Raw genomic sequence first — 20,379 nt, forward strand, 5'->3', positions numbered from 1 at the left:
TGGAAAGTGCTACCCTGAAGCTGTGCTGAAGCTAGTGAGCTCTGTAAAATGGGAGCTAGAGCAGCCTGATACACTTATTTTTCTGCCTCCCCAAAAATAAGGGCAGGGGATGGTGAGAACTAAACAAGGACATCTCAGGTGTATTACAGTGCCTTGAAAAAAAGTATTAAATATGCTGTGATTGTTTTGTCAAAGATTTGACAAATATTGATAATATTCTTCTCCAACCCTTTTTCTTGCCAGCCTCTGTCTCATCCTCTTCATCCATCCCCACAAGCGCCTCCCTTCAAAATCCTGCTGGAGAGATGTCGCTCCTTACCCCTGTCGCAGAGCACCCCGATGGGGCTGGACCAGCTGGGCTGGAGGCGGCGGCTCTTGCTGAGCACGGGCGGTGAGTAGCTGGGGTGTTGTACTCACACATGCACCTTTCCATCCCACGTGTCCTGCGGAGCAAGGCAAGGGCAAGAGCAGGTTCAGAAGTCAGACATGGCTTGGGTTTGCATCCACATTTACTATCGTCTCCATGCTGAGATCTGAGATGCTGAGACTATCCCAAACTTGCCACTTGGGATGGTGGTGGATGCTCTCAATGAGCTCTCGTCGCAGCTCAGGTCTGACATCTTTTTGGAAGTACAGGGCAGCAGAAGAAAGCTCACATGTTCCTTGAGTGCTCTTGAGCAGAGTGTCACAAACCAAGCTCTGCAATGAGCTTTCTCCTGGAGAACCTGATTACGGTAACTGTAGTTTGTCCTGCTCAAAGTGACACTAGAGGAGAGCTCTGCAGGATGCATTTGCTGGCAGCGTGTTGGGTTGGCATGCATACAGGCTGATGGCAGAGTAGGTGACATCACTTTTGAGCCTCTAATTAAAAACGATTGATAATGAGAGTGAGGAAATTTTATTTCCTGAAGGACACCTGCTGTCACCAAGAATCCCGTGACTTGGCAGCACATGGGCCTGGAACTGCTGCCAGGCTGTGCTGGCGTCGCCAAGCGTGCCAGGAGCCCAAAGAGTTAACGTGTGGCAGTGGCACATCAGGAGTGAGCTGCAGCGGGGAGGAAGAGGAGAAGCAGCTGCCTCCATCCCTGGTGGCTCTAGGGGGGCACATGTTTGCAGCACGCGGGGAGCAGCGTGTGCATCGCTAAAAAACGTGAGCCTTGCTGCGTCTGCAGGTTGCTCGCGAGTGCTGCTCTGCGGGCGCGCTGCCGCCGGAGCCGCTGCCCGCCTCTCGCTGTATTCGGCGCTCGCGCTGCAGCTTGATTTTCTCCAAGGCTGGGAAGTGAAACGTGTGCCGCTAAAAATAGCGGCAGGCCGCCTACGTCAGCATCGCGTTTAGGAAACGGGGCTCCGTGCAATCTCCCTCCCGGCAACGCTGGCAGAGAGGCAGGATTGCTGCCCTGCCGGGCTGTGCCGGGGGCCCGGAGCGGGACCTCGGCCCTGGTGCTGTCCCGGGCAGAGCTGAGCCCCTGTGTTCGGGATCGGGGAGCAGCGCTAGGCTCGTGGCTGTGAATTTAATAAATAGCCTGTTTCTGTGAGACGGAGCGATGTTCCGTATCCTGACTTGCCTGATTGCAAAGCGCTCCGGGGACCTCAGCGGTGTGGCACAGGACAGCCTATAGAAAACATAGGGGGTCAAGAATGAGAGGGTTTTCATTTGCTTCTGCTGCTGGCGAGGGACAGTCTTTCAGTCCTGTCCACCAGGAGAGAGCCTGCTAGCCCAGCACAGGGCAAAACACCCTGTGTCACCAGGAATGACAGCGTCACCCAAAAGGGTGGGACAACGCAGGAAGCTGAGAAATTGGTTTGAGAGGAGAGCTTAGTTTTGCCAGGTAGTGCTAGTCCTCCTTCACTGTGTGCCACCTCCTCCTCCCCACAAGTGGGGTTGGGGTGTCCCCTCCACAGGGCTGAGCTGCGATGTGGGGCGAGTGGCACAACTTGCTTAAAACGGGACTGGAGTCGCATCTGCGAGCAGCTGGCCTGCAGTGCTCCAGATGAGAAAGCTCCACCAGTTTCTTTGAAAACGATATTTTTATGGACATTTCTGATATTCTATATATATTTTTTCCTGCATAAATTGGAGGAGCAGCTTGCAGACCCCAGTGGCTGTGAAGCTGGGGTCGCTGCTGCTCCCAGGCTGCAGAAGTGCCCTGAGCAGTCCTGGCCCAAGGAGCTGTCCCAAATTATACTGAAGTGCTGCCTGCTGTTTCGGGGGGGAGCCTGCGCCCTCAGCCCTACCTGCCTACACTGCCTCTGAATCTGGCTCCTTAATTGTGCCTGCCTTTCTCTAGCTTGCAAGCTGCGCTATTTTTCCTGCATCCCAGGAGCATCGAATAAAACCCCTAAATATACTCCCCGCTCTTTCTTTTTCTCCTAAAGATGTTGAATGAGCCTCTTGCAAACAGTTTTGTTTCCTTCGTCTAAAAGAACAGCCTCCGCCCCCAGCCTGAGCTAAAGCACAGCATTTATCTTTTGTCATTCCTCTCTCTCTTTTATTTTTTTATTTTTTTATTTTTTTTCCTGTGGATTTTCTCCTGGCAGCTGGGAACGACCTGGGTTCAAAGACGCTGGAGGTGCGCAGGGACTGCAGGAACGGCGGCAGCCGATGGAAGCCCCTGAAGCCTGGAGCTGAGCAGCTGCTGGTGGATAAAGTAAGGCACCGTCTGGGCTGTCCTCTCCCCGCCGTGGGGCTGGCGGTTCCCTCCCGCGCGTTTAGCCTCGGAAACTGGCAGCTTGCTCCAGGGAGAGCTTCCCTGCTCCCGTCAGCCACCCGTGGGGATGTGCTTGGTTATGGCATTAAACAAGGGGAGCATTAAGCTTTTCCCACCAAAATAGTTCCCCTCTGTATTTTGGAGGATTTGGGGACCAACAGTGGTGTTGGGTCTCTCTCTCTCCCTTGGCCAAGTGCTTTCTGCGCCTGGAGCATGCTGTAATGTTTCCAGTCACCTGTAGATTCAGTCCACAATCTTGATGTGTGTGTGTGTGTGTTGTTTTTTTTTTTTTTTTTCCTTGCTTTTTAACCTTTGGATTTGGTTCTGTCACCGTGTCATCTCAGTGACATGTTTATGTCCCCCCCACTTTCCCCAGGCATTTTGCTAGTAGAGATGCAATCCCAGAGGGTTTGGGGGATGATGTTCTCTGTGGGGGAGGTAAACACAGATGGGGAACTGGGGATGTCCCTGCCTTTCTGGGAAGCACAAAAATGTGGTAACAGTGGAAAAAATCTCATGTTGTGTCTGATGCGCCCGCTTGTTTGTGCATGGGGATGTTACTCATCCATGCAAGGTGTTGCACCCAACCTCTGGGTGTTTGGTCTTCCCTGGAAGATGCAGTAAGTTGGCCATGAATGTCACAGTTTTAGTGGTCTGAGATATGAGCTAGAGGGAGCTGGATTTTCTCTTTTCCCTTGCGTCCTACCCTGCTTGCAGGGGTTTGCAGGTTCCCCCTCTATGTCGATATGAGGCACCAGTTGCTGCTTTTGACTTGGAAAGGCCATTCTGGTTACAGGGGTGCAGAACATCTTGGCTTCTAGCTTGTCATGTCATCCCATACCAGTAGAGTTATTTGTGCTGTGGGGCAGAATAAAGGCAGACAAATATAATATTCCTGTCATTCTTATGGAATTGAACTGTCCTGCTGTAGAGTGTGTAAGCCCTACCTAGGAATATGGTCAGTCGTGTTGTATCTCATAAAACATTACTGTATTCAGCAGCTGATGCTGACTGATGCATGGCTGTGTTGGGGCCAGTTTAATAAATCAAATAATCTGTTAAGAGGAACCGTACGTTTTGCAGCGTTGGTAGCCATCCCTCAGGCCCCTCTCTGAAGCAGAGGTGCTCTTGTGTTGTGGCACAGTCCTGCTGCTGAAAGCGTGAGAAACAAGGTGGCCCCTGCTCCGAGTCACCCGAATGCACAGGCCTACTTCTGACTGAGCCTGGAGACTGGGAATTGGAGCAACCTTCCAAAGGCAGGTGAAAATTAAAGCTCCAGTGAACTAAAAATACTGCTGGAGTTGGGGAATAGGCAGGTGTGAAACTAGTGCCAGGGTTTATAAATCAGAAACACTGTGTTTACCCTGCTCTCGCAGGTCTTTATAAATGTGGCCAGCAACAGCAGAGCTCAAAAATTCATTTGTCACCTCTGCTCCAAGCTGAGTGAAGATCTATGGGTCTGTAAATCACCTTGTTGCCAGAAGGGAAATTCTTCTTTGAGGAGATTTATAAAGTCGAGTAAAGATTTGTGGGCTCAGGTATTTCCTGTCAAATCTGTTCATGGGCAGTTGAAGACCAGTCAAGTGGCTGGATCTAGTACAGAAAGGAGTGGTTTACTCTTCCAAACCAGAGGCAAGGCTCCTTGAGAAGCTGCAACTGGTTTTGATCCCGAGTGTGCACATGTGAGGTGGAGACAGAGCAAGAAGCTGCTGGCGAAGCATCGGTCAAGACCATAAAATGTCTCATCTGGTGACCAGGTCGATCACTCTGTGAATGGCCCTGTCTTCATGTCTCTGCCTAGGCCGTGGGGATGGCTGCTCTGAGGGGCCAGGTCATCTCGCTTTGTGGTACTTCTCCATTGTGCCTCAAGGCAGGAAAAGAGCAGGAAGATACAATTGGAGAAGAAAATGGTGACAGCAGGAGAGAAGGGCAAGCAGCTCATCCTGTACTCAGCTCATCCTGTTCCCAGTGTCCACACACCTTCTGGTATCTTCTTTCTTCATGCCCATGGCTCGTGTCTCATCTCTTCTCCATCACGCCCAAGCTGTCCTAACAAATGAGTATCTGCAGGTCTGAACACAGGTCCTGGGAGCTTCCAGCGGGCTGGGAAACTTTGTCATCCCATTTCTAGGTGGGGATGAGTAAACTGAAGCCCCAGAGGGTGGTACATGCAGAGCCATGTGGGAATTCTTGTTCTCTCCTAATTTCAACATGCAGCAGCAGAGAGAGCAGCGAAGGGAAGGTGGATTTGGGTTGTCTTGCTCCTCCTGCGTTGCGCTGAGTAGGGATGCTGCTTGGTATTCTGTACCAGCTGGCCTGCTTTCTATTTTTATCTCCCAGCGTAATGCTGAGTGCGCACTTTATTTGGTGGGGTTGGGTTTTTTTCCCTGCTTGAAATGTGTCCTGCACCATGTTCCTCTAGCCTTGCTGCTTGGAGGAGGAAGGAGGTGTGGAAGGGGTTGTAGACTGCTGCATTCTGATACGTGAGCTGGATTTAATCGAAGTGATATATTTAGTTAGCTAGTTGTTAGCTCTTCTGTCCGTACGAATACGCTCACAGAAAAGCACAGTCCTGTGGCTTTGTTTGTGCTAATTAGTCTAAATATCAGCGCGTTGGTGACCAGGGGTTTATATATATACACATGGATGACTGCCAAGACAACACATGCTCTCCTAGTCTCTCATCCTTCACTTCAAACCTTCAGTACTTCTCCTGCCAGGTTATGTCTGATACGTATATTTTTTTGGGTTTGTTTTATACCCTAATAAGCATTGTGCTGTGCTACTTAATAGTACTCTGAAATCCTTTAATGTATTTTTTTCCATTATTTTCCTCCTTGAAGCCACTCTAGGTGTTATAAACACATTTCTTCCAAGTTCTGGCGACCTCTGGCTGTCTGTGCAGTATTGTAAGAAAAAAACCTGGCTCATTGAAGGAGAAACCAGCAGCTAAGCCCAAGCTGACAGCCCCTGAGGTACCTGCCTTGGAGCCTCGTGACCTCCAAGTGGCGTCACGCGCTGCCCGTGCGGCTGCCTGAGCTGTGCACAGCCCAATTAGTGGGGCCCACAGCAGCGGGCAGCCTCTCTGGCACCTGAGGTTTGATGCATCTGCTCCGATTTAGCTTATGAACTGGTCAGAGCATGAAGAACATTGAATGAAAGTGCATAGTCTACTGTGAACTCCAGGTCATCCGTAAAGCTGTTTGCATCTGTTTCGTGTGAATGGCTCGTGCTTTGAACTGGCTCTCCGGTGACTGGGATATGAATGTAAGTGCAAAATAGGTTTTAAGATTGCTAGTACTAAGAATAAGAACTTGTGAACTTAGCATGGTCGGGCTGTTTTGTTTTGCTTAGGAATAACATGCAAGAGTGCTGTGTTTCTGTGCAGAGCAGAGCTGGTCTCGGGCGTGAGCCTTGGTTGGTGTCACATCCATGTGATGGTGGGAAGGAGCACGACTCCTTACTGGAATGAGAGCCTTCAAGTGACAAAACAACAAGCTTTGTGTTGTGGGTTTCAGCTCTGGATAGCAAAACAGAGATTTGGGGCTCCCTCTTTTGAAGAGATTCTCAGAGGTTATATGTAAGTTTATATTAAGAAAAATTTTGGCTTCCAATTGAAGGTCTTTGCAGTGTAATTGAACCTTAGCGGGTCTTCTGTGTCCCTGCGGGTGGTGGCTGCTGCACCCCACATATCGCTGAAGCTAGATGATGGTGACTGTGCATAATCAGCCCTTCTACACATCAGTTTAAGCTCTCTGTCCTCATCCTCTGTCAGTGAAGAAAGGACCCTTTGCCTATGGCTCAGTAGTTCCACCTTGATTGTTTTGCTCCAACTCATTATTCAGCTCTGTCCCTAGGTTTCACTTGGGGATACAGTTTATACAAAAGAGACTTTAATGTAACCTCAATTTGTGTTGCATTGCTAAAACCTTAATGGCAATTTGCTTGGCAGCAGTGTATACCCGGTGTGGCTTGGCCTTCCCCAGCGCACTATGTTCTCAGTAAACAAGAGTCTGTGTTAGGTGTAGCATGAAAAATCTCTGAGTAAATATTGGAACAACTGCTTTTGTAGTGCTTCCTAAGCTGTGTCTGCATTTGTAATTCAGGGCTACTGCACTGTCACAAGTATTTAGCTGAATAAGAGCTAAATTTGGGAGGGAAAGGTGAAAGCAGAGGTCATAGCCTAAAAATCTCTTCTGTAGTTACTGAGATGTGATTCTGAGATGCATCTTCCATGCAAAAATGCTGCATTTGGGTGTGTGAGGACATCTTGGCTCTGAGGAATAAACCCTTCAAGGGGTAGAAGGGAAGTCTTCTGAGAGTGGAGATCTTCAACATGTACCATCAAACCGATGTGGCCAAGGGCGATTCCCCTTCAGCCCTTGCAATAGGGGGCTGCACTGTGGAAGTGGGAGGACTGATGTCCAACCCCATGTTGTTGTGAGCTCTCCAGTTCAGCACTGAGTCCGGAGTGGTTGGTTTGCATCTATTGGACCCCCTGGAAAGAAGATCTCTGGCCATCCCCTCTAGTCCTTCCCATGTCTCCTTCAGTCTCATTGCAGTCTTGTGATTTGGGGGGATACATGCAGAAGCAAAATTATAGTGCACCTGGCCACAGTGTAATGGTGCTTTGGTTGGCATGTGACCATTGGGGCTTGTAGGTGAGGTTTGGTTGCTTTGGGTGACTTTTGCTCTGCATTTTGTAACCCAGAAGCTAAAGGAGAGCTTAGGTAACACATTGCCCCAGTCATTACTAAAGGTAGGAATAAATGATCTATTTTCCCTGGTTTTGTTTGTGATGCTTTTATACTTGAACTGAACTTGGGACATTAGCCAAACACTGCACTTGTATTTGCAGAATGAGGAATATGAAATTAACAGGATGAGAAGTTGCAAATGGAACTTGGGTTTTATATCAGTGAAATCATGTGGCCTAGAATGAGCCCAAAGAAGATTCAGGGAATCTCTTCATCTTCATCTCTTAATTGACTACATAAAATACAGAGAATAATTTCCTTAATAAATCCCTTTCTATCTTTAATATCTAGGAGTCTGTATTACCCTGCTGTCCAAAAATCTCGAAAGAGAGGTCTTCTCTGAACTAGACTAGATATTTCCTGTTAGTTGTGGCTGGTGTGATGTGGTCAGTGGTTGCACTCTGGTGCAACTGGAGGAAAAAAAAATAGTGACTGCAGGGCTGTTCTTGAGTTGACTAATATTAAATGTTTTTAGGCCATTGCAACAATGAGACACCTTGTGCGTCAGTCTGTGGAGAGCAGCCGTGGAATAAACTTGTAAGGGAAGAATTGGAATGAGCGAGGTGAAATGGGTTCAGGCTGTCGTGCTGCATTGAAGTCTCCTGGATCCATCCAGGTTTTGGAGAAGGGTTCGGCAGAAAGCCACCGAGCCTGGAAAGGACTAGTGGGATGAGGGGGAGGAGCGGGGACAGTAACTGTCATGCCTGGCTGGCTCCTTAGGCATGAGTCAGAGAAGGACTTCCACGGGCGAAGGATGTGGCTGAGTCAGGAGGGGATTCCCAAGAGAAGTTTCTATATCTGAGCCTTGGACTGTTCTTCCCACTCAGCTGTCTTGCACTATCCCATCACACCTGAGTGGCTGCTCATCCACAAGGAATCCAGCTTTGCAATGGGGGTTTGGGCTGTGCCTGGCCGGGTGTTTGTGCCCAGGTCCCCTACATGTGCAGAGAGGAGCCTTGGCCATTTCACCAGCTGTGGGTGCTTGGTGCAGCACTGCATGGTGTGAGTAGTTGCATCCCTTTGGAGGGCAGCAGGGCAGGCTGTGCAGCCTGAACCACCTTGAGGTACCATCGCAGAAACTGCCCCCTTCTCAGGGGTGCCGCTCAAAGCCTCTGTGTTGTCTGGGACCACCTTGAGGGCTTCTTGTTTGACAGCCAGGCCATGGACCATTCTTATCCTCAGGAATGTATTTCATGTTACATGTGGACGGCTCTTTTGTCACGAGTCACTTTCCAGGTCAAGATGTGATTTTGTGCAAATCTACATGCAAAGGAAGTCAGACCCTTTCCACTTATGTCCTATGGTTGCTTTATGTGTTGTTATTGAATTCTGAGTGCCTCCCCAGTGATGCTCCATGTGATCTAGCAAAGGCTGGAAGGTAAAGTAAAATAACTGTTAGAATGAGGTGCACAGGGAAGCAGACCCCTCAAGCAGGGATGAGTCAGTGCTGAATGCTCCCCTTTGCACTCCTCCTCACACAAGGGCTTGTAGGCCTGGAAGCAAAAACACCTCTACCCCTGGTCCTCCTGCCATGGACCTCCCCTGTTCGCTCTCTTGAGGTGTTTCCCAGATTTTTAGGTGAGTTCAGCCACTGACTGGGGAAGAAGCAGGAGTCAGGCTGCAGTTTGTGACTGCTACGCCATAGGTGGGTGCAGCTCCACTACCGTGTTCGGATGTCTATTTTGGATGTCCCTTTGGAGTCTTGACTTCTTTGTTAGCTCTCCCTTGCAGCAGGAAACAAAGAGCTTTCTTGAGTTTTTAGTATGAAGACTTCACCGTAGCAGTGATGTGTTCAGTTCTTTGCAGTGCCGTTCGTGTTCTTGGACTTATGCAGGGCTGTGTTGGTGGGAGCTGTCTTGTGGATTTGCTTTGGTCTTGTTAGTGTTGTCTCCCAGTTGTTCAAGTGTGCGGGCAGCTGCTGGCTGCAGCACCTTCAGCAGCCTCCTGCTGTGTCCACAACCCAAGAGACCTGGTCTCTGTAGCATGTGGCTTCTGGTTCCCCATCAAGTTCCTCCAGTGTTGGAGGCAGCGGTGCTGGATGGGAAGCAGGGAAGCTGAGGGGAGGCAGATCTCTCCTGCAGAAAGACTTTATTTCCCGGCCTCCCTCCCCACCTTTAGATACCAGCAAAGTGAACTTCACCAGCACTTCCTGGGAGTCAAGACGTTTTTTCAGCAATTATTTTGTGAACTATTAGAGCGGCAGATCATGAGGTGGGAACCCAGTTATGCAAACAACGCCGCGTCATTCCGGGCCAAAAATAGCTGCCGTCCGTGTGCAGCAACGTGGAAACGAAGGCCTGTGGTGTGTGCGCAGCAAGCGGCAAGGGGAGGGAGGGCGCGTGGCAGCTTCTGGTTCGGAGCCTCTCCGGAGATGCGTGGAGAACGTGCCTTTTCCAGGGACGAGCAGGGTCTCGCTGCCTACAGCCCCGGTGGCAGAGGAGTCGCTGCCTTCTGCAGAAAGGGTGCAGAAGCAGCACTTTTTTGGGGGGGTTTCATCACTTTTAGTATTTGCTCCCCCTGTGGAGGTGCTAGGGGTGAGCTGAAAATTGTGGTTTTTCTTTCTCCTCTTTCTGCTCAAGCTTGTGTAGATGTGCTTTCTCCTTAGCTAAATCCCCCGTGTTTATGAAGACTTGCATTTTCCTACCTTGCAATACTTTTTCCAGGGATGAGTCCAAAGGGACCTATAAAGCTGCACAATGACTTGCTGTCTCCTGCAAGGGGGGATGTGATTCCTGATGCTCCTCACAGATCTTTTTTCTTTTTCCTCTTTCAATTAATAATCATATTCAAAATATCTCTGTGTTCATCCAAACCTGTGAGAGCTAATCAAAGTAGCTTGCTTAATCTGTTCAAATGCAAGTTCTTCACTTGTGCTTCTCTTCCCAAAGGTATGTGTAAAGGTGTATATACAAAAGGTACATATCTAAAAACCTGCTGCTGCAAAAATCCCCAAATAGTGTTGTGTTTGGTGGGGTTTTTTTTTCTTTTTTTTCTCTCTCTCTCTCCCTTGGCATGTGTGTGGATCTGTGGACACTAAGGGAAAGCAATGAACCTTTCAGGTATTTGGATGTTTTGCCTGTTCTAGACCCTGAGCATTTTACCAATCGTTTTCCCAGGCATGTTGCTTTCTAGGCTGCATGAGTTGGAGCATTGCGGTATTCCAAAATAGCTGACCCCAGCTGAAAATCAGCATGCACAGCTACACTAAAAATTAAAAAAAAAAAAAAAAATCTGATTTATAGACCCGTAAATTAAACAAGACCACTAGGATTCTCTGTGTATGTCTGGGAGGTTAAATACTGTGGCGACAAGCAAAAGGTCAGCTGTATCTCAGTGTCTTAAATGTAACCACTCATCTCCGTAGGCTTGTGCTTGATTAAGATATTGCTGCATCCTGCACTCTTCAGCATTAATTCTGAGATTTATTTTGAACTGTTGCCAGGGGAATGCGTTGTTACGGCATCCGCTTTCCACATCTATTAGCAGGAAGGGGATAATGGAGGAAATCTCGCACTGATTTAATTGGGGACTGAGGGCAGGTGAGGGGAGGGGGAGAAACATGACCCAAAAGTAGGTCAGAAGTTTGGTGGGGGGTAACTCTTGCTTGACATTACCAGATCCAGTCGAGTGAGGATATTGCAGGCAGCTGTGGGTCTGTTGTGGGTAGCCAGGGTTTTGGGGTTAACCAGGCAGTTGATGGTGGTGTGAGGGGAGCTTCCTGCCATATAATGTGGTGAGTACAGGCTCAGGATGGTTCTCTCCATGGTCTGGAGTGGGGTATGGCTGTGTCTGTGGGTGTTTTGAGGACAGTTGTTGATGCCGTGTGGCTATGTGCAAAATGGGTGCGGAATTGGGGTCCAGCTTGACTTTGGAGTGGGCTTTGCCAGTCTTAAGCTTTACTGTGCTGTCTCTTGGTCACTTTTTTGAGGGAGTTTGAACCAGAATTTGTCTTAAAATGATAGTCTTTAAATTTTTTTCCTGTAGGTTTCCCTCAGTAGCTGGTAAATCTCCTGCTGGAGCACCCAAACCCTGCTGGGGTTTTCTCATGTAAAAGAATTTGAATGTCAAAACGTTAATTTGGCTTTGTGATGATGAGATTGCACTACTTGGTTGCTCTTTGGAGATGTTTTTCATGACCTATGAGAGGTATGGCACCGTTGCATCAGGAGAGCTGAGTAGAAGGATCTAGTCCTGGTTTGGTAGTGAGGATCCCCATAGCAAAGAGAAATTTGGATTAATGAGCAGAAGGAGGCTGCTGGAGGATCATTGATGGAATTAGTAGGAGAAGCAGCAACCTGTGAGGGACATTGCCCGCCTGGAAGGCTCTCTGATGCCCAGTGATGAGTGTGGAGCAGAACTGGGTGGATCTTTCCTCGCGTTCTCCTAAAAACACAGTTGAGCAAGTCTCTTTCCCAGGCCCAGCCTGTGTCCACAAGTCATGGCTGGGTGCAGAGGATTCAGCCCAGGGGTTCAGCTCCAAGCTGGGAGCAAGTTAGTTTTGAGTGAGAGACCCTTGTAATGTGTGTTTAGTTTTGACTGCAGCTCCTGGCCCCAAGTGGCAATGAGTCAGTTGTTGGGGCACATGCAAGCACTGAGAGGCAACATTTGCCCTAAAGAGACCATGATTCAAGCCAAGGTGGATGCTGTGTAATAGTCAATGCATTAGGAGAGAAGAACTTTATTTACAAATCTTGCTGTTGAATATTTTTATTGTTTTTCCCCAAAGTCTCAACCATCAGCATTGCCAAAATGAAGCATCAACAAATACGATTTTTTTTTCTTTTTTTAGAAAAAAAGAAATAAAAAACATGAGCAAGAAGTTATGTGCTGCGCCTTTTGGCCCTTAGGACAGGGCAAACCTCTGCCTGCCATAGTGTTACCACCAAGGTGCACTGGCTTTGCAATGTGCTGTCACTTGGGTTGCTTTCATCCTTTTTGCTTTCTAGGATCTCCTTCTCCACTGGGGAGCTGCACCATGGGTGCTGCTGCTTCTGCTGCTATGGTTAATGTGTGTATTTTCTCTCGGATGAGCCTGTCTTTCCATCTACCAGTTGGAAAGCCCAATGGGGCTGCAGGTACTTCGGCTTGTGCTGGAACAGAGTGTACAAAAAAACCTCAAGGACGTGGCTTTCTGTGCTACAGTGGCTGATGTCAGGGGATGGAAAAGGTCTTGTTTCTTCTGGAAATCGTTATTCTTAATGTGCATTTGAGAGAGAGAGGGAAAAAAAAGTGTATTCTGCTAAACCTAAGTTAAGAAGCCTGTTCAATTTTTAAATAGTTACATAAAGCCATCAAAGTCTGACAGCACTGATGCAGGTCTGTGAAAAGAAAGGGAAGAAGCAGTTGAAATGGAGTGCTAAAGTTAATTCCCCCCGGGCTTACACCTAAAAGAGCTTTAATTCATAGAGGAGCCCACCTCTGCTCTTTCTCCCCCCTCTCTTTTTTCCCCTTTCTCGACAAAAGGCTTCACACTGCTGAGCTCCTGGGCAAGTGTGAATGTTTCTTATGCCCACGGTGCTGTTCTTAGCAAACCAACTGCGTTCCAAGTAAGCATTTCTGTGCTCGTCTTTGGGAAACAAGTTTGTTGGACATAACAGAGCCCTGGCTCCCGCACGTGTGGTGATGAGCAATGGAGGAAGCACGTGTCTTCTACCAGGAGGAGGCTGTGCCTGTTCTATTAACAAAGCTCAGGACCTTTGGCTTCCTCTTCCCTGAGGGATGTCAATTGATGGCAGTGAGTTTTGGCAGGAATGAGTTATAATGTACAACTTGCAGTTCCCTAATGCCAGTCATCAAATGATGCCTTACTTGAGAACAGCTGTGCCTCTTTTCCCTTACCTAAAAGATGCTAGGGAAGTTTGTAGAGAAAGAGTATCTTTGAAGTATGTTGGTTATTGCCCTGTACATTTAGTGCTCTTGCAAGGAATCAACCTACCTCGCATGAACCAGGCTTTGTGTTCACCCATACGGCTCCTTGTCCAGTCTAGTGTTTGACAGTACCAACAGTCAAGTGTTTTGGGGCAGGACAAGCTATTTTAGGTCATGACATCTCACCTAAGTTTCCCCATAAAGGTCTTCCTGTTCTTGACAGTGGCTTTTTCCAAATAAAAAAAGTGGAAAGCTTAAAGCTGTGAGCTTAATACTACTATGAGGATTGGTCCTAAGCACTGGCATTGAGTTGGTGCAGGAGAGTTTGGGGATATTTGTGTGCTCTTGTGGAGGAGTGTCGTGTCGTCCCTTGCAAAATGAAGAAATGGGCGTGGTCTGTTTTGGTCCTAATGTGCTGTAGGACTCTTCCAGTAAAAAATATCCATTTCAATCTGCAAAAGAGCACAGGAAACACTGATCAGACAAGGTTTTGGTGCTATTTATGGTACAAAACCTCTCCTGGTTTTGGTACGCCTGAAGCCATATCCCTCTTTGGCTGTGTGCTGGATCTGTGCCATGCAGGTGGTGTTGCTCGGGCATGTTATTGCAGTAGCCTCTGATAACTGTGTGGGGTGTAGATGAACCTCACTGCCTTTCTGGGCAGCTGGCTGTAACATGAAAGCAGCAGGAGGTAGGAATTCTGTGCTCCTTCACGGTTTTGAATCAATGTCATGAAGTTCAGACCTAGATTTGACTTCATACCTGACACGCCTGTTTGTTTGGCCTGGTGTTTGTCTTGAACAGTGACATTCAGATCCGAACTTCGTCAGAGACTGATAGGTCACTTTGCTTGCAGTTTTTGGGTACAGCTTCCTGACCTTTAATGTTTATTATGCATTGGTTTTGGTGTCATTTGATGGCATTTGTCATTTCCTCTGGCAGAAGAGACGAGTCTGGCAAGTCAACTCCGAGCAACCTCTCAGCACTGCTTGACCATTTTTTTTTTTCCTAGATAATTTGCAGATAGACTCAGGAGCTGACTGGCAATGAATCATCTGCAAGAGCCTGTGCTATAGGGTCCCTCTTCTCTGGATAATGTACAGAGATGTTTCTGGTGTCTGAGTAATATTAATCTATTAATATCTACTATCCAGGTACTGGAAATCCATTATATCTGGTTCTGTCTAGACATGATCAAGGACATACCCTCAACTCCCATTATTTTCTGATAGCATTAATATTCAAGGAAGCCTTTGTTTTAAAATATATTCAGAAAATCTGTAGTTATTGCAGAATTTCCTGAGGAACAGAAAGAAGTTGCCTTCTGGCAAAAAAAAAAAAAAAGGCGGGGGGGGAGAAAAATCTGAAAGTCTCCTGTGAGTTAGGTGGTCAATATTGATGTCTTCTCTTGGACATCTTGGTGGCACTTGCCCTTTGCTCTGGGTCACTTGTTCAGAACCAGCCCTGCTCAACAGTGATGAAATGCTCACCTTGGGAGACAGCCTTGCTTTCAGTTCTTACCAACCATGTTACCATGTGCTTCTGCAAATGATTGTTAATTTCTAAATGTTGAATTTGCTTAAGGAAGAGTCACATACTTGGTCAGCCCTGGCAGTAACCCACTGGGAGATATGGGAGTGGGTGCTAAGAGCTTGCTCCGGTCTCAGCATTGACTCTGAGCAAGGAAGGGTGTCGAGCTATCGTCCCAGTATGTTAACGAAGCAAATGAAACTCAAAAAAAAGGCCATAAGATTTCCTCAGGGTCATAGGGAAAGACTGTGGCAGCACTGGATTAACCGCCTTTGACTTTGTGACCTTGTGTAGGTTAGATTCAGCCTTGCCAAGCTTTCTAATGTTGTATTTAATATCAAAAATCTAGCTATGTTTAAAATGAACCAGTCAGTTCCTAATATCTACTGCAAAGTTGAAGCTTAGATGAAAATTGCTGCCACATCAATCATAAGCATCGGTGGTAATTATGCAGATTAAATTTTAAGGAGATCACCCTGTAAAGGTGGAAGCCCTGGCTTGCCACTCTTGGAAGAGTAGAGTTTCATGGGAAGCTTTTAGTAAATTTTCCTTATATAGGGAACGGTTTTGGTCAAGAATGGGTGCATCATGTTCCTTATGTACACCAAGGCTTTGTTGGTGAGAGGGTTTTCTGGAGAAAACAGCTAGAAGAAAAAACTGAAATTCAGGTTGGTTTAAGTGTGCCCTTTCAAAAAAACCAGTGGCATTTGAAGTGCTCTTGTACTCTCTAAATTGCAGTTTCCTTCCTGCATTTGAGAAGTGCCTGAACCTCCTCTGAGCTCTCTGCAGGACTTAGGTGCTTACTTGAGGGTCCCTGACTTGCTGCATTATTCACCTCTCCCAGTGCTGCCTCCAGCCCCACCCTGAAAAAAAAAAAAAAAAAAAAAAAAACAGAAAATCTTTTGGACAGGATCAGAGCTGCTGAGCACTTTTATGCATCCAAAGAGTTGCCTCTGCCTGTCGGTGTGCCAGGGTCCGGAAGGCACTTGGCAATCTGGCAGGACTGTAGCACAGGCTCCAGTGCTCAGCCTGTGTTTTAGAAGCTCCTCCAGCAAAGTTTTCTCATTGCTTCATTGTCACAAGTAGGGGAAGCGGGGAAGCTTTTTGCTTCTTTTTTTATTTTCCTCCCTGCCCTGGTCATTGCGTGTGTTGTTAAGCAGCTGCCACAGTGCCCTGCTGAGGTGGTCACGGTTCAGGGATCAGTGAAAAGATTCCCCTCTTTATGCTGCTTTGGGATTCTTCGGGGTGACAGGCACTACAATAACACAAGTAATTGTCATTAGAGAAGCCTCCAAGCAGATCTGTGCACACAGCCTCAGGTAAAGTACTAATAAAGATGATGCTCCACCAGGGAGCCCATTCTTGCCTAATTAAATCCACTGAAGTTTGTATGACAGATGAAACGGAAATATTTGGGCTGCTCGGTCTGGGCATAGTCACATAGCAGTTGCAAATTGAAGTGACGTGAGTCTCTCCAGCAAGAACGAATACCAAGAAGGACCTCACTAAGGGATGTCCACATGCTGGTGGAGAGCCGAATAGCCTGAGGAGAAGTGAGTTTAGGATGGCACCTCTCAGTGTAGGGCTGACTAAGAACATCCAATGTAGAAGAAGTGATGGTGCTGGGTGAAGCCTGGTGGTGGTTCGGGAGGGTGTCTTGAGCTAGGCTGGCTGCAGCGTGGAGAAGGCTCGTGGATCCTCAGCTGCCTCAATAAATGCATTGTTTGAGTTGGGTTTGTCTCGGCTCGGGTACAGAATGAGAAGGAAGAGCTTGCAGTTGGATCAGATGGCTCTGATGATCTTGGCTGTAGACAGGATTCAAGGAGGCTGACCTGGCCTTGTCCATCTCTCCTACTAATATGTTGAATTTTCAAGTGACAGAAGAAGACTTTTTGCAAGTGAGCAGCAGAGGAGCTTGGATGAAATGGTCATCGAAGAATAACATGTAAGAAGCTGGTGGCCTGGTATGTTCATGGTGTTTCCTCGTGCTACCAGTAAGTGCGGGTCTGACTCATGCAATCTGTAGCACCTTTCCTGTGGGAACATTGAAATACCTCATGGCATGCTGAGACCCTCATTGTGGGCATGGCTAATGGAGGCACTGAACAATGGCCTTTAATTTTGAAGCAGAAACATATATAAGCCATGCTTTTTGCAAAGCTCCTAAGCTCTTGTATTGATTCTAGCTGCAATTATTAGTATTGGGCTCCTCTGAAAATAAAGCTTTGGTTATCCTGATTTAGGGCCCCAAAACATGGAGGATCCAAACTTTATGCCTGATGACTTGCTAATGGTCACGCTGCCGTTTGACAACAGCATTGCAGGATGCTCTTGTGGCATTGCTTCCATCCTACCACCCATGTTGATGCTGTATACCCAGATAGAAAACCACAGCCCTTGTTTAGAGAAGGATATGAGAAAATGATTTCCCTGGGTGCAGGTTGGCAGCAGGAGGTTGGTCGCAAGATCACTATTTCTACCTGGGTAACCCTTTCCAATAGACCCTATCTCTGTATTTTTGAATGCAGACAGTGATTTGTGCCTCATAGAGAGTTCTTGAGGTTCCTACCCACCTGCTGTTTCTATTTGAGCATGGATTTATGCCAGGTCTCAACCAGTGCAAGCTAGAACCATTCTGGAAGCTGGCAGCACTCTCAGGGTCTGGCATTTTACCTCTATGAACGTGCCAGACAGCTCCAGCTCTGCGCTGTACTCAAGCTGAGCGCTAAGACTCCCACATGCTGTTGAGCGCGATGCAGTGGCACCTTGTCAGGTGAGCTGTCTTGGCTCTGCTCTTCTTGGGAGAAGCTTTGTGGGACTCTGCTTGGCTTTGGAAGGAGCGTGCTTGAAGCAGGAACAAGGTGCTGCAAGATCTCGTGTAGGAACTGCTTACAGTAGGCACCTCCTGCCTTGCTCTGTGCCCCTAGGGCATCAGGATGATTTTCATTCTACTTGAAGGTAGTTCCTGTGGCTTTAGTGCGGAGGCTTGTCACAAAATTGTGTGAAGGGGCTGAAACACCCAGCTCACTGGTGTAGAGAGATTTTTATCCTGTAGGAGCTGGTGCTTCTTTCCTGATGGAAAGGAGCACGATGAAGCAGCAGTGTGTTGTCCATCCCTGGCAAGTAGATGGCCCAGTGGAGCCACTGCATGTCGGGAGAGCAGCCCAAAGGATTTGTTGTGTGGATTGGGCTGAGTTATGCTGACATCTCAGGGATAAAGGAAACCCTTGGCTGTGGTTGCTCTAAGCTGTGCTGAAGTGCAGATGTTTCAGGAGGAGGTTGCAACACTTGCAACCTGCAACCTCTGCTCTGCTCAGCAATGGGAGAGCAAATTGGAGGTCCCAGTGGATCATGCCCACCCACCTCCTGCAAGACTATCTCATTCACCTTGTTCCTGATATTTTTGTAAGCTCTGCCTAGCTTACAGACAACATGAGTTTCTCAATCACTGTGTCTTTTTACTGCTACCCAGACAGTTCTGAAAATCAAGCTTTTTGTGGTTTCTGTGTCTCTACTAGAGCTGGATTTTAGTTTTAATTGTGTATATGCTCTTGAGGAAACTAATTAGATGCTGATATCTGGACTGTCTAGAAGGGGTGCTCCTCTGGGCTGTGTTTCTCCAGGTCATGGGCAGTTCTGGGGAAGGTTCTGCCATGAAGGATCTTCTACCTACATTTAACTGCTTCTGGGGTCTCAGATACTCTTCTCCAAATTTTGCTTCTCCATTTCTCTCTTCTCCATCTTCTTGCCATTAAAAAGAAGTTGGGGGGTAAGGGGAGAAGCAATTTCATGGCCTAAAGGGGTTTCCTAGGTTCTGGGATTCAGTTAATGTCAAAATCTTAGTAATTGCAAGAGTCTAAATGAAATCTCTTGCCTTCCTTTTCTAGCGGAGCTCAGCTTATCTGTTTTGTCACCCAAACTCACAAGTACCCATCAGTTAGAGGTTGGGGATTTGCATAATTGGTGTTTTTGAGGTACCTGCAGGAATGCAGAAGGAGAAGGTCGGCATCCACCTCTCGGCTCTTATCTAATGAAGTGCTGACAAAGAGGTATCCATGGAGACATCCATTATAACGCAGCACTCTGAAACCGGTTCTCCCAATGCCTCTTAAAATGCCAAAGGGTTTTCTGAAGCATAATTTGTACTATTTCTTTGCTCCACCCCTAAACAAAAATAGCTATGCCTGAATATGAAGAGCATCACCATTTTATAAATGAGGTTTGCAGGATCTTGCTAAGAAATAGGGACAGAGCTGAACTGGAAGAAAGATGTTCTGTTTCGCGAAGGTAGCCTACAAGCTGTTCTAGCTGTTCTGGGATTGCCCAAAATCCAACCATCCAACTGCATCCAGTTTGGTTATGGAGATATTCTCCTGCAAACATTCCTGAGGGATTCCTATAAATTCTTTCCTGGAGCATGGAGCAGAGTGACTGTGCGGTGGCTAGGGTAGGGTGTTTGGTTGTGAGTTTAGTTAGCCTGGCAGAAACTGCAAGCAGAGTTTAGGTAGCTTTAGAGGAAATAACTTCAGATGAGTACATAATTCTAGAGGAAATGATCCTGTTTTTGTTCTTGAACAGATCTCTTTCCAAACTTGGTTGGGAGCTTAATTCTTTACCCTATTGCTGCCATAATAGCACTTGGTACTTTCTTGGCCATATTCAAGTCCTTAAAATGAAGGTATGGGAAAATGAGGACTTTGCAATGCCAGAAACTGATCTAGCAGGGTTGAGCTACCTATCACAGAGCTCTGAAGCTGTTGTTTATGTAATCTAGCATATCTAACTTGGTTATTTACAGCTTGAACCTTTTGGGGTTTATTTTATAGATCAGCTAATGGGTTATTCTTAATTGGAGCTGTGAAAAGGGTGGGAAAACTCTTCTGCAAAGAAAATTCAGTGTTAGATTGAAATCATAGTTGTTAAGGTATGTTCGTACTGGTTCCCTGATCTATTCTTGTACACTCATAAATATCCTTAGCCCCATTAAAAAATAAATATCAATATCTAATGCAGGAATATTCTCTCAAAATGAAATTGGAACTGGTTTGGGTTGAAGTGCTCTGTGCTCTTGTCCTCGAATGGTCTGTAGGCTTTGGCCTGGTGTAGGAGATCTGGATTCTTTCGTGCACTCTCGTCTTGGTCAAGGCAGAGATGATCCCACCACCACTTTGCTCTCTAGCTTCTCTATTACCTCAGCAGAAATCCTTGTGGCCTCAGATCTGTTGGGATGAGTGCTGGAAGGTTTCCTACACAGGTATTAAGAAGGTGGGATTGGCTGTTCAAGGTGAATTTATGACATCTCAGCATTTGTAGAATTCGAGCTGATCTCCCCAAAAAGAGGGTGTGCACAAGCATTATTCCCAACACTTGAAACTCAAGAATGTGACCTTCTGCTGGTGGGAAAAGATGATGTAGTGTTTGCCATGCGTGGCGGGTTTGGGTTGCTCGCTCGGATGTTGGGACCATCACTAGCTATTGATCGAGAATTAGGCCATCATCTCTGAGACAACTCGGAG

General features: G+C 47.2%; 1 protein-coding gene across 3 annotated transcripts in view; it reads left to right on the forward strand.

Annotated features, from left to right (window-relative positions):
• Window positions 1-20,379, forward strand: part of ARHGEF9 (Cdc42 guanine nucleotide exchange factor 9) — a 134,164-nt gene that overhangs the window by 8,332 nt on the left and 105,453 nt on the right. For all 3 annotated transcript variants that reach the window (XM_088527513.1, XM_088527511.1, XM_088527512.1), the window contains exons 2-3: window positions 244-391; window positions 2,539-2,648. In XM_088527513.1, the coding sequence (XP_088383639.1) occupies window positions 244-391; window positions 2,539-2,648 (258 nt within the window). The remainder of the gene's footprint in view (window positions 1-243; window positions 392-2,538; window positions 2,649-20,379) is intronic.

The sequence above is a fragment of the Tinamus guttatus genome, unplaced genomic scaffold (assembly GCF_059628265.1).
Source record: "Tinamus guttatus ecotype Peru unplaced genomic scaffold, ASM5962826v1 Tinamus_guttatus_pri_ptg000287l, whole genome shotgun sequence".
Taxonomy (NCBI): Eukaryota; Metazoa; Chordata; class Aves; order Tinamiformes; family Tinamidae; genus Tinamus; species Tinamus guttatus.